The 14,729-nt window shown below is 46.4% G+C and overlaps 2 protein-coding genes across 5 annotated transcripts in view; one reads left to right on the plus strand and one right to left on the minus strand.

Moving 5' to 3' along the window:
- The window catches only part of angptl2b (angiopoietin-like 2b), a 54,748-nt gene extending 52,895 nt beyond the window's left edge, over positions 1 to 1,853 (plus strand). The window contains exons 4-5 of the mRNA XM_078226432.1: positions 168 to 438; positions 1,354 to 1,853. Coding sequence (XP_078082558.1) covers positions 168 to 438; positions 1,354 to 1,553 — 471 coding nt within the window. The 3' untranslated portion in view covers positions 1,554 to 1,853. The remainder of the gene's footprint in view (positions 1 to 167; positions 439 to 1,353) is intronic.
- ralgps1 (Ral GEF with PH domain and SH3 binding motif 1) overlaps positions 1 to 14,729 on the minus strand; it is a 758,896-nt gene that overhangs the window by 437,135 nt on the left and 307,032 nt on the right. The gene's annotated exons all lie outside the window — the stretch shown is intronic.

A 14,729-nucleotide genomic window follows, 5' to 3' on the forward strand; every position in this document is an offset into this window, starting at 1 on the left:
TGATAACTGACCACCCTTGTGGTAGAATTAACAAGGTCTTTCCCTCGTCATTCTTTTGATTTTTGTTTTCAGCTTTTCCCCATGTTCAAATGAAAAGCGTGAGCAAGCGGTGTGCTGAGTCCATGTCGATTAAGCTTCACGTTTTTCCAATGTTCTTCTGTCCACAGCAAGGGTTTGGAAACATCGACGGGGAGTACTGGCTCGGCCTGGAGAACATCTACTGGTTGACGAACCAAGGAAACTACAAGCTGCTGGTCACCATGGAGGATTGGCAAGGGCGCAAGGTGTTCGCCGAATACGCCAGCTTCCGGCTGGAGCCCGAGGCCGACAACTACAAGCTGCGGGTGGGACGTTACCATGGAAACGCTGGCGATTCCTTCACCTGGCACAACGGCAAACAGTTTACGACACTGGACAGAGACCGGGACGTATACACAGGTAATGATGACAAATTGGCGCAAAACCGCCCTCAAAGTCCATGGTGTCACTTGTCAATTATTGTTCCAAATGCAGCAACCAGTTAGTATTTATTCACCCCCAGCTCAATCTTTCACCGAGTATGTTCACTTTGTTTCTGTCGTGGTGGGATTGGAACCACCACTGTGGGTCTCTGGATTAATAGTCCAATGGCAATACCACAACGCCACTGCCCCCTGAGTACCACTTACCACGAGGTATAGTACAGCTATACCCATTGTTTTAATGGCAGCACGGTAGCACAGTGGTTAGCGCTTATGCCTCACAGCGCCAGGGACCCGGATTCGATTCCCGGCTTGGGTCACTGTGTGGAGTTTGCACCTTCTCCCAATGTCTGCGTGGATTTCCTCTGGCTGCTCCGATTTCCTCCCACAGTCCGAAAGATGTGCGGGTTAGGTGCATTGGCCATGCTAAATTCTCCCTCAGTGTACCTGAACAGGTGTCGGAGTGTGGCGACTAGGGGATTTTCACAGTAACTTCATTGCAGGGTTAATGTAGCCATGATGTGGAGATGCCGGCATTGGACTTGGGTGGGCACAGTAAGACGTCTCTCAACACCAGGTTAAAGTCCAACAGGCTTATTTGGTAGCACGAGCTTTCAGAGCGCTGCCCCTTCATCAGGTGAGGACACTCACCTGATGAAGGGGCAGCTCTCCGAAAGCTCGTGCTACCAAATAAACCTGTTGGACTTTAACCTGGTGTTGTGAGACTTCTTACAGTGTTAATGTAAGCCTACTTTGTGACACAATGAATAAACTTTAAACTAAATAACGCACGCGGTTTCCTTACAGGGCTGGAAAAACAAACGTTTTTTGATGCCACACTTGAATCCCGAAGCTCTTTAAACATTAGTAACGTGGGTTTTTATTTCTGCAGGTAACTGCGCGCACTATCAGAAAGGCGGATGGTGGTATAACGCATGCGCACATTCAAATCTCAATGGTGTGTGGTACCGTGGTGGACACTATCGCAGCAAGTATCAGGATGGAGTGTATTGGGCAGAGTTCAGAGGGGGGGCTTACTCCCTGAAGTCAGTTACTATGATGATTCGACCCAACCCCAACACTTTCCATTGAGAAGACCTAGGAGTCGTGAACACTCAGAAGTAGAACCGAACTGCACCCTGTATATGAAATCAACCTTTAAAAAAAAAAATCAACATATATACACCCTGAGCTGTGCTTATTTGGAAATGAAAAGAAAAATACTTCTATGTATTTATTTCCTTCAAAGTATGAACTTGTAATGTCATGTATACAAATTTTATTTCTCTCGCGTAACAGCAGTTTGCTGGTGACAGTGTGGAGTTCAGAATATTTGTGCTTACCGTCATTTAAAGAAAAAATAGTATTGGAATAAAATTCCCTTGTGTTTGGGAGGTTATTTTGCTTCTGTTCTGTAGCACTCCCGGAACCTGTTCTAGCATGCAGAGGGGGCTTCGAGGGTAGCACCTATCACTGTTTGGATGAAAGAGGGTGGCACAGTGGTTAGCACTGCTGCCTCACAGCGCCAGGGACCCGTGTTCGATTCCAGCCTCGGGTGCATGTCAGTGCGGAGTCTGCACGTTCTCCCCGTGTCCGCGTGGGTTTTCTCTGGGTGCTCCGGTTTCCTCCCACAATCCCAAAGACGCGCAGGCCAGGTGGATTGGCCAGGATAAATTGTCCCTTCGCGTCCCAAAAAGTGTGCCGGTTAGGGGGATTAGTGGGGTTACGGGGGATAGGGCAAGAGTCAGTGCAGACTCGATGGGCCGAAAGGCCTCCTTTTGCACTGTAGAGATTCTATGATTGCCTAAGAATTGTTCAGCTGCCTTCCCCAATGTTAACATTCAACCCGAAAGCATGCCTGGAACAGAACAGTCCAGCAAATTCCAACTTCCAGCGAAACACAAGCCTGGGCAATATTTTTTGTCACACTGCAGGGTCTCATTTGTTCTAGAATTCTGACGCAGGAAAGGAGATGAATTTACGGGTTCTAGTTATACCGTAGAAATTAGCTCTGAGAATTTCCACAGATATTAATACCTCTTCAAAACTGCTACACTCTCTAAATGCTTCCAGTTTGTTCAGGATAGACGTAAAAAAAATAAAAACCCAAAATGCTCAAGTCCACCCAAAACTCTCCTTCAAATTCTGCTGGGTCCCTGCACCGAGTAACCACTCGTGAGCATTTTGGATGAAAATTCTGAAGAGGGAGAAGTGAACTATTGGGTGAATTTACAACCAGGGTTCGCAGAGCTTTGCAAGGCAGGAACACAAACTGAGAATTCAATTGTGTGCCACCTTCTAACCAGTAATATTAATAGGCTAATATTCACGGGAATGCATCCCACTATTCCCAAGATGTAATGATTCTGGCTTGCAACGATCTCTGCTGGGGACACTGTGGAGTAAATCGTCTCCCTTGTCGAGCAAGCAAGGATAGACATTGCTGATTTGTGAAGTCAAATCATTGCCTACTGCACTACAGTACACCAGCACATTACTGCATTTGAAAAGGGGGGCGGGAGGGGGGATAGAAGTTTGATAAGGAAAGCATGTTGGCCTGGAAATTCAGTGTTGTAGCATCAACGTATACAGCCTTAGCACTGTGGCCTCGCAGAACCAAGGGCCTAGGTTCAATTCTGGCCTTGGGTGATTGTGTGTGTGTGTGTGCGTGCGTGTGCGTGTGTATAAGGAGTTTACACCTTCTCCCCGTGTCTGCGTGGGTTTCCCTCCCACACTCCAAAGAAGTGCGTTTTAGCCATGCTTAGTGTCGAAAGATGTGCAAGGTGGATGGATTGGCCGTGGTAAATGCATGGGTTTAAGGGGATAGGGCAGGGGGGTGGGTCTGGGTAAGATGTTCTTTCGGAGAGTGGGTGCGGACTCGATGGGCCGAATGGCCCACTTCAGCACGGCCAGGATTTTATGGATTCCAAGCATCACTGTGAAATTCCTCCTTCTACTGTTTTAGCGGGGGCGCGTTCATTGCAAACCCATCTATCATTACGTAAGATGAGTAATTTCACACCATCACATTCACCAGTTGTAATGGAATAGCTCGTCACATAATCTCCGACCTTCAGTTTCATTTTCCTAGGTGGGGTTGGGGGTGAGGGGGGGGGGGGGGGGGGGCAAGGGAGATCAACAGAAATATTGACATTACAGCTCGAAAACGCAAGACAATGGGAGTGATTGTGTGTGTGTGTGTGTGTGTGTGTGTATACTAATTCCTTGTTTCCTATCTCGTGTCTATTGAAGAATCTTAAACAGGTGAAATAAACATCATCTCTGGGGGTAAAGGAGGGGCTGCAACACCCTTTTTATTTATGCAGTTACTTTATTATAGTATTTCTACTGCATTCTTTTGTGTACATCTTTTCTCTGTCTTACTAACTGTAACAATATGTAAAATACAGTTTGTGATACCAATTTTGAGCCTTCATTGTAGAGTTAATAGAACCAAGTGCTATTGGCAGAAAGTTTTACCTTTTGCAACATTGTCTCGACAGTTCCGATATACTCTTTAACTGCCACAATAAACATACTTAAAGTACATTTGCTAGTGTTATTTACACTAAACATGTGGGACCGATCCAATTGCAGAAAGTCGATTTGCAGTGGGCCGGCACGGTGACACAGTGGTTAGCGCTGCTGCCTCACAGCGTCAGGGACCCAGGTTCGATTCCCGGCTTGGGTCACTGTCTGTGCGGAGTCTGCACGTTCTCCCCGTGTCTGTGTGGGTTTCCTCCGGTTTCCTCCCACAGTCCAAAAGACGTGCTGGTTAGGTGCATTGGCCATGCTAAATTCTCCCTCAGTGTACCTGAACAGGCGCCGGAGTGTGGCGACTAGGGGATTTTCACAGTACCTTCATTGCAGTGTTAATGTAAGCCGACTCGTGACACTGACAAATAAACTTTAACTTGAGTGTCAGAATAACTGAGTGAGTTTGCATGCGAAATGCTGGATTGACACTGTAGCTACCAGTACCAGCTTCATAAAGCTCCACTTTCTGCAGTTACATTGGTAATAGTTCAGTATGACACCGACATGGCGGAATACTTTAACTCACGAATCAATATGCACTCGAAAAGAAACCTGTGGCTACTTTTGCCCAGGTTTGACAAAACTTGGACGTACACCTGATCCATTGTCGGACCACAGAGATATGTCACATCGCGTCAGACCCCCAGATGTACAGTGGAACTGTAACACTGCTGAAGAGTGGAAAGCAAGGGTTAAGACTGCAGTGTAAATGGGCCCACTGAATGCAAGAATGTTATCCATATTCATCCACCAGCCAAGTGGACTGCATTTAATCCAAAAATCATTTACTTGTTCTTGCCACCATGTATACAAGAGTAAATGTAGAATGGGGCGAGAATGTAGAATGAGAATGACCATCATAGTAGCTGTGGCACGGTGGCACAGTAGTTAGCACTGCTGCCTCACAGCGCCAGGGACCCGGGTTCGATTCCCAGCTTGGGTCACTGTCAGTGTGGAGTTTGTACGTTCTCCCCGAGTCTGCGTGGGTTTCCTCCCACAGTCCAAAAGACATGCTGGTTAGGTGGCGTGGCCATGCTAAATTCTCCCTCAGAGTACCCAAACAGGGGCCGGAGTGTGGCGACTAAGGAGTTTTCACAGTAACCTCATTGCAGTGTTAATGTAAGCCTACTTGTGACACTAATAAATAAACTTTAAGCATCGATCCGGCCCCGACAACAACCTGCATTTACACAGCACCTTTGACTTGCGTTCCAAGGTGTTTGAGAAGAACATTATGAAGCACAAATTGACAGCCAGCTTCCCAGTCGGGGCTGGGGGAGTTAGTGTCAGATGCTTCAATTTAAAGTTGCAACCAGTTAATTTGGCTGTTCCATTGGGGTCAGTGACAGTGAGCAGAATTTTGGTTTGAAAAGCTTTCTGCTTGCATTAGGCACACCTCAAAGTTGCCCAGTGACGATGTAGACAGGGAACAAAGTTCAACAGCTTCAGCATCTCACCATCAATCCTCCTGCAAAAATCCCTTTCAGACAAAATGGTTTGCTGGTCATGTGACCTCTCTCTCTACCGCGGGGGCGGGGGGGGGGGGGGAGAGAGCAGAAGTTGTTCGTGTCTTTCGAAAAGTAGCTTGATCAGCTCGTATCTGCAACGTTACCTGAGCCATTGTCTCCTGATGTTCCATCTCTAACAGTTGAATCTCAGGTGCTTGTCTTAATGCATTGTTAATGGTACGGGAGATAGGGTCTTCCACATTCCTCAGGGGTTTATAGTCTCGACCTGGCATCCACATCTCAATAAAGTTAAATGTGAACTGCCGGGTAATGCAAACTGAGGCAGCCATTTGTTTGAGAGTCATAGAGGTTTACAGTATGGAAATAGGCCCTTCGGCCCAACTTGTCCATGCCGCCCTTTTTGTAATCGCTAAGCTCGCCGCAATTGCCCACATTTGGCCCATATCCCTCTATACCCATCTTCCCCATGTAATTGTCTAAATGCTTTTTAAAAGACAAAATTGTACCTGCCTCGAGCAGCTCATTCCAGACACTCACCCCCTTCTGTGTGAAGAAATTGCCCCTCTGGACCCTTTTGTATCTCTCCCCTCTCACCTTAAACCTATGCCCCCTAGTTTTAGACTCCCCTACCTTTGTGAAAAGATGTTGACTATCTAGCTGATCTGTTGCCCCTCATTTTTGCCTGTGATTTCCAGTCATCCTTTTTAGTGTGCTGGTTTGAAAATGTCTGCTCTTAGATGCCCAAGGTTTAAAAATCACTATTCGAGATAAGCACATCTCCACAACAACAGCGATTGTGATTTGAAACTTAATCGAACGTTTTAAGTGGGAGTTTCATCTTTGCTTTGCATTCAGAATGCTTTGTATTCATGTTTACACAAATCTTGCATGAGCAACAAACAACATTTTTCCTTGTTGCCAGATACTTTTTTTTCAAATTTTAACATAGCAACATAGAAACTAGAAGCAGGAGTAGACCATTCGGCCCTTTAAGCCTGCTCCATCCCATCATTCATTATCATGGATCCATAGACTTATCCATAGAATCCTACAGTGCAAAAGGAGGCCATTTGGCCCATCGGGTCTGCACCGACAACAATCCCACCCAGGCTCTAACCCCATCCATTTACCCGAGCTAGTCCCCCTGACACCAAGGGGCAATTTTGCATGGCTAATCCACCTAACCTTCACATCTTTGGACTGTGGGAGGAAACCGGTGCACCCGGAAAAAACCCACGCAGACACAGGGAGAACGTGCAGACTCCGCACAGACAGTGACCCAAGCCGGAAATCGAACCCGGTCCCTGGCGCTAAGAGGCAGCAGTGCGAACCACTGTGCCACTGTACGGCCTGATGATCATCCATATGATCATCATAATATCCTGATCCCCCCCCTTCCCCCCCATATCATGGAATCATAGAATCTATACAGTGCAGAAGGAGGCCATTTGGCCCATCAAGTGTGCACCGACTCTCCGAAAGAGCATCGTTCCCAGCCCCACCATATCGTCATAACCCCATGCATTTACCCCATTAATCTCCCTAAACTACACATCTTGGGCCACTAAGGGACAATTTAGCATGGCCAATCCACCTAACCTGTATATCTTTGAACTGTGGGAGGAAACCGGAGCACCTGGAGGAAACCCACACAGACACGAGGAGAACGTGCAAACTCCATAGAGACAGTCACCTAAAATCGAACCTGCGTCCCTGGAGCAGAGAGGCAGCAGTGTCAACCACTCTGCCAACGTGTCGCCCCTTGATGCCTTTAGCCCCAAGAGCTAATTTCTTTTTGAAATCAGACAACATTTTGTCCTCAACTACTTTCTGTGGTAGTGAATTCCACACATTCACCAGTCTCTGGGTGAAGAAATTTCTCCTCACCTCAGTCCAAAAGATTTACCTCTTATCAAAGAACAAAGAAAATTATAGCACAGGAACAGGCCCTTCGGCCCTCCAAGCCTGCACCGACCATGCTGCCCAACTTAACTAAAACCCCCTACCCTTCCGGGGATCATATCCCTCTATTCCCATCCTATTCATGTATTTTTCAAGACGCCCCTTAAAAGTCACTATCGTATCTGCTTCCACTACCTCCCCCGGCAACGGGTTCCAGGCACTCATCACCCTCTGTGTAAAAAATCTGCCTCGTACATCTCCTTTAAACCTTGCCCCTCGCACTTTAAAGCTGTGCCCCCTAGTAATTGATTCTTCCACCCTGGGAAAAAGCTTCTGACTATCCACTCTGTCCATGCCTCTCATAATCTTGTAGACTTCTATCAGGTTGCCCTTCAACCTCCATCCTTCCAGTGAGAACAAACCAAGTTTCTCCAACTTCTCCTCATAGCTAATGCCCTCCATACCAGGCAACCTCCTGGTAAATCGTTTCTGTACCCTCTTTAAAGCCTCCACATCCTTCTGGTAGTGTGGCGACCAGAATTGAACACTATATTCCAAGTGCATCCTCAAACTATAATACCCTAGTTTGGAACAATGACTTCCAGGAAAAGAAAGTGATGGCTCAGATGATGTTCAAATACACATTTGTGCAGTGACAATTTAGTGAACTTTGTACAGGCAAACTAAGTATGGTAAAATCCTGATTATCCAGCACATGTGGGAATGGGTTGTGCCAGTTAATCAAAAATGCCCAATTGACTGAGAGTTCCACTTATCAATCAAATGGCATGGGTTCTGGATAACTTTGTAATTCCTTCCCTTCTGGTTGGTGAAGTGGCTTTTTGTATTCGGGGAATTTCAAATTCCGGTTATTTTTGTATTCCGGTTACTAGCGTGTCCTGGATAACACAAAGTTTACTGTATTAACAATGCACGGCAAATGACCATGACCCTGATGCCATAGCAACAATCAGCCACCAACACAACAACGTTGATGTTAATAAATATGGACTGCGCAAGCCTTAAAGTAAAAAGAGCCCACTGAACAGAATAAATTGCAGCAGAGACACATTCAGCAGTAGAAAACAGGAAAAGCCAACAGAGCTAATGCGGGAACGGAGCAAAGCTCCTGTAAATTAATACGACTTCCCTGGTTTGAAAGCTGGCCTGCTGGGACTTTCCAAAGAGCAATAATGGCATTCCAGAGCAGTTGAAACAAATGGCCCTCGCAAGAAACAAAACCTCCTCAACAATAAGAACCACATGTGAGGGATGAACCACCAATTACACAAAGCAGAGAAAAACAACACTCAGCACAAGTCAAAACACTGAAAAGCTACACACAAAAAAACAGTCCCACTGACCCAAATCATGTAACAAACGGCAAGCAGCTTGCCAGGGAAGTTGAGGGTAATTGGAGAGCGCACTAGTTTGCAGGATATCTACAACTTGTTTTTGGCATGCCTCACCGCATTTTTCAAACCTTTCGAGACCGCAAGCAACTACCGGGATCAAATTTGTCCAACAGCTATGTTTACAGTAACGGCTGACTGAACCATGTCACAATGCCACCTACGGTATTTGAAAGGGTAGCTTAGAATCATAGGAGGAGGCCATTCGGCCCATCGAGCCTGCACCATCAACAACCACCCCCCCCCCCCCCGCCCGCCCCCCGGGCCCTAACCCTGTAACCCATGTACTTACCCTGCTAATCCCCCTGACTCTAAGCGGCAATTTATCATGGTCAATCAACCTAGCCCGCACATCTTTGGAGTGTGGGAGGAAATCGGACCACCCAGAGGAGACCCACACAGACATGAGGAGAACGTGCAAACTCCCCACACAGTCGCCCAAGGCCGGAATCTAACTCTGGTCCTTGGTGCTGTGGGTCCCCAGTGCTCAGGCTGTTATATGTTGATGCTACAACACTGAATTTCCAGGCCAACATGCATTCCTTATCAAATATTGATTTCCCCATCCCCCCAAACCATCTTTTCGAATGCAGTGATGTGCTGGTGTACTATAGTGCAGTAGACAATGATCTGACTTCAAAAATCAGCAGCGTTATCCTTCCTTGCTCAACAAAGGAGACGATTTACTCCACAGACAGTCACTTGCCTTGACTGTTGTCCAATTTATTCCTGAGGGAGGTGCAATCTCGCAGTAAAGATGAATTCCGATTTTGAGTTAGTCTGTTTGGCAGTTTTCTATTCTTCTGTACCATTTCAACATGGCATGGATCTTCAGATTTTCTTTCCAAAACGATTGAACTCTCCACCACGGAGGAGTTTGCTCTCTTTCCTTCGGCGAGGAGAAATTGTTCATCTTGGGGTAGCCCCATCATCAAACATTTTCACGATGTCCAGGCTTTGAGTGTGTGTCTTCGTAGTATTGAGCTCCAGCCATGCAGTCAGAACTCAAGTGATGGAGATCACAGAATGGTTGCAGCACCGGAGAAGGCCATTCAGCCCATTGAGTCCATCCTGGCTCTCTGCAACAGCAACTCAACTAATCCCATTGCCCACCCTTTCCCTGGAGCCTTCCGGTTGGTTGTTTTCTCTTAGAACCATAGAAAATTACAGCTCACAAACAGGCCTTTTGGCCCTTCTTGTCTGTGCCGAACCATTTTTTGCCTAGTCCCGCTGACCTGCACTTGGACCATATCCCTCCACACCCCTCTCATCCATGAACCCGTCCAAGTTTTTCTTAAATGTTAAAATTGACCCCGCATTTACCACTTTATCCGGCAGCTCATTCCACACTCCCACCACTCTCTGCATGAAGAAGCCCCCCTTAATATTACCTTTAAACTTTTCTCCTTTCACCCTTAACCCATGCCCTCTGGTTCTTTTCTCCCCGAGCCTCAGTGGAAAAAGCCTGCTTGCATTCACTCTATCTATACCCATCAAAATCTTATACACCTCTATCAAATCTCCCCTCATTCTTCTACGCTCCAGGGAATAAAGTCCCAACCTATTCAATCTCTCTCTGTAACTCATCTTCTCAAGTCCCGGCAACATCCTTGTGAACCTTCTCTGCACTCTTTCAACCTTATTTACATCCTTTCTGTAATTAGGTGACCAAAACTGTACACAATACTCCAAATTCGGCCTCACCAATGCCTTATATAACCTTACCATAACACTCCAACTTTTATACTCGATACTCCGATTTATGAAGGCCAATGTACCAAAGGCATTCTTTACAACCCTATCCACCTGTGACATCACTTTTAGGGAATTCTGTACCTGTATTCCCAGATCCCTCTGTTCAACTGCACTCTTCAGAGTCCTACCATTTACCCTGTATGTTCCACTTTGGTTGCACATCCAATTTAGATGCACATCCAATGGCCGTTAGAAAGCTCAGATTGAATCTGCCTCCACCACACACTCAGGCAGTGCATTCCACACCCCAACCATTTGATACGCAAAACATTTTCCTCATGTCGCCATCTTATTCTTTTCCTAACCGCCTTAAAGTCAATGTTCTCGACCTGTCTGCCAACAGGAAACTGTTCCACTCTGTGCATTTTTGTCGAGACTTCTCATGATGTTGAGCACTTGTATCAAACCTCGAACCTCTCAATCTTCTCTTCTCATAAAATCAGAGTCCCTAAAGTGCAGAAGGAGGCCGTTCAGCCCATCCAGTCTACCAACTCTTCCAAGGGAGCATCCTACCCAGGCCCACCCCCCACTCCCATACTATCCCTGTAACTGCATGCACTTATCCTGCTAATCTCCCCAACTTACACATCTTGAGACACTAAGGGCAATTTAGCATTGCCAATCCACCTAACCTGCACATCTTTTGGACTCCAAGGAATCCAAGGAGAAGCACATCAGCTCTCCAAACTATCACACAACTGAAAGTCCCTCAACCCTGAGACCTTTTTCATGAATCTTCTGCATGCTTTCAAAAGCCTTCGCCACTCTTGCCTTTGTCACTTGACCCTTAGAGGTGCAATGGCTGTGGGAGTGAAAGATCTTAATTGACATTAAGCAGCATGGTGGCACCGTGGTTAGCACTGCTGCCTCACAGCGCCACAGACCCAGATTCAATTCTGGCTTAGGGTGACTGTCTGTACGGAGTTTGCACATTCTCCCCATAACTGCGTGGGTTTCCTCCGAATGCACCGGTTTCCTCCCAAAGTCCAAAGATATGCAGGTTAGGTTGATTGGCCACAGTAAATTGACCCACAGTGTCAGGCAGACTATCAGGGTAAATACGTGGTTTAAGGGGATAGGGCCTGGGTGGGACTGTGGTCGGTGCAGATTCGATGGGCCGAATGGCCTCCTTCGGCACTGTAGGGGTTCCATGATTATATAACATGCAGAGACATGTCCACTTCTTACAGCCATAAAGAGACATGAGGATTACGGTTTCATTCACTATGTGCATACAGTTTGGTCTACATTCATAGAATCCTACAGTGCAGAAAGAGGCCATTCGGCCCATCGAGTCTGCACCGACCACAATCTCACCCAGGCCCTATCCCCATATCCCCACATATTTTACCCACTAATCCCTCTAACCTATGCATCCCGGGACACTAAGGGGCAATTTAGAATGGCCAATCAACCTAGCCCGCACATCGTTGGACTGTGGGAGGAAACCGGAGCACCCAGAGAAAACCCACGCCGACACAGGGAGAATGTGCAAACTCCACACAGACAGTGACCCGAGCCGGGATTCGAACCCGGGTCCCTGGAGCTGTGAAGCAGCAGTGCTAACCACTGTGCTACCGTGCCACCCATTCATGCCACATGTGTCTCTTCAGCAAGTCAATCACTTTCTCAGGAAATAAACACGTTATGCTCCAGTAATTGCTTGCTGCCTACATTCTTGACTTGAACTCAGCTGTGCTTTTCAGTGGATGGTGACAGTGGTATGAATGAATTGTCAATTGGAACATAACCTCCACCAGATGCAGAGTTGATGGATAGATTTATAATTCTTGGTGTCAGATATAAAACAGCTGGTGATGATCCACAGACCTTCCAATGAACAGACCAATAAATAGCGTTACTGGCTAAGAAGACATCAGGTTTTATCACGGTAGTGTGTAGCAGCCTGCTATCCACCCTGAATGGAGTAGAGACATCCTGTTGGTTATCACTTGTCCCTGGAACCCACGTGTAGCGACTGATTCAGAGTCACAAACAGGCCGAGATAGGCAACATTCACCAGGTCATTTCTACAGCCTTTCCTTATTTACATTGGATCTTCAAAACAGCATTGTCTATGATGGCCTTAAATAGCTGTTGAAGAGAATCACGGCCACAAAAACCTTCCAAGCAACAGACAGAAGCACAAAGTCAGTAGTTTCCACAGCCAGACTGGTTACTCACGTCTTTGCAAAATGACAAACAGATGCACCCACCCCACTTGAAAGACTGTGAGATGTTCTGCTTTTTGGTGTCCAGTGATTGCAAAACATCTCTCCGTAGGGATCTCTGGTGCAGAGCGTTAACAGAGTTCAGTCCATGTTCTCAGTTGACACCATGAGATACTTAGGTGGACGTTTCCCCGCTGGCTAGAAAGCTGCGGCATCCGAGGGCCGAAATTTCCGACCGTGCTCACCCCAAGACCAGAAAATCCCGCCCGAGGTCAACAGACCTTTGCATGGTCCAGGTCCCGCCCATTACGATCTCTGTGGCGGGCGGGACTGGAAAATTCTGCCCCGCGGTTCGAGAAGGTGTTAGACTCCGATGAGGAAGTTTCAGCATCGAGTCACATATCATCAGCTTGCTGGCTGATGCTTAGCGATCAAGCAGAAGGAAAAGGTAAGAAAGTAGTACAAGAAACAAAATAACTTTGGTTGAGAATAATCATTACATGAAAGATGACAGGTATCATTTAAAGAACACAAATAGGAAAATAAGCAGAATACCACAGATGCTGGAATCTGAAACAAGAACAGAGGACTCTGGAAAACCTCAACGGGTCTGGCAGCATCTAAGAATAAGTCCTCTTCAAATTCAAATTACTGTACCTGGCGATACTTTATTTCCTTCAAAACCTTTATATTCTCAGCAACGTTGGAAAATCTTTACGGGCCTACTGGGAGGCAACCTGCAGATACTTGCCAAAGAGATAGAGAAATCTCTATAGCAAGTATCTGACACGCAAGAAACGCCAAATCCCATCTACTAGCACTTGGCCCATAGCCTTGTAGCCCAATTTTGTATGCAGTAACCAGGGTTATAATTACGTTACGATACATCTTACATCCATTGGAATGCAAAGTCACACAAGAAATTCTTTCACATATCTCTGGTCCAAACCCACAGCAGCAACATTATAAACTTGGGAGAAGGTCACTCTCCTTCAGAAAGGAACGAGACACGGCAGAGAGCAGAATCCCAAAAATACAACCTTTGTAAAGAGAAAAAGTGACATTGGATGTTCCGCAAAATGGAGGGAGAGAGATTTGGAAGGTTTTTTTTTAAAACCAGGATTTGCGGATTCCTAGGTAGAATGATAACAAACAGATGTCCAAAGATGTGCGGGTTAGGTGGATTGGCCATGCTAAATTGCCCCTTAGTGTCAGGGGGATGAATACGTGGGGTTACGGGGATAGGATTGTTGCTGGTTCAGGTTCAGTGGGCTGAATGGCCTCCTTCTGCACTGCATGGATTCTATGATTCTATATCCCTACTCCATTCAGGACAGATACTTTCACACACAGGGGGCAGTGGTTATTGAGTAGCTCACTCAATTTTAGAAGCCAGAACCCAGCCTGGTCGCTGAGTGCATGGGCAGGCGTTGTAATGACCAACAGAACGAACAACGCTGGATTCTTCAAACTGCCTATTTGTGATCGAGAAATAAGTGCTGGAAACAGAGTCCAAACTAAACATGACCTTTTCATTCAAAATTGGCATTCTATAGGAAGAAGTTAAACTTAGCATTCCGTGAAGCAATTCCCTCCATTTACAGCATGAAGTCTGGGATATCAGGGAAAAGAGCCCAAGAGGGGAAAGAAACATCCATGAAATAAGAAGGTAAGTCTCAGAGGTGACTAAAAGAAAAATGTTTAATTTAAAAGTTTCCTTGCAAATAGCCAAAATGTTTGCTCATCTGAATCACTTGAGGTTTAGCATATTTTTAGAAAGGAAACATGACCACATTATGCCCGCTGTTGCAAAATCCCCATCTTGAGTACAAATGGCATCATTCTGTCTTCCCTAATGCAGATCTTGCTGCTGTACAAATGCCCATAGAATCATACAGTGCAGAAGAGGCCCTTCGGCCCATTGAGTCTGCACCGACACGCGAGAAACACCTGAACTCCTACCTAATACCGCTGACCAGCACTGAGGGAGAATTTAGCATGGCCAATGCACCTAGCCAGCTC

This window comes from Mustelus asterias, chromosome 13, assembly GCF_964213995.1.
Source record: "Mustelus asterias chromosome 13, sMusAst1.hap1.1, whole genome shotgun sequence".
NCBI lineage: Eukaryota > Metazoa > Chordata > Chondrichthyes > Carcharhiniformes > Triakidae > Mustelus > Mustelus asterias.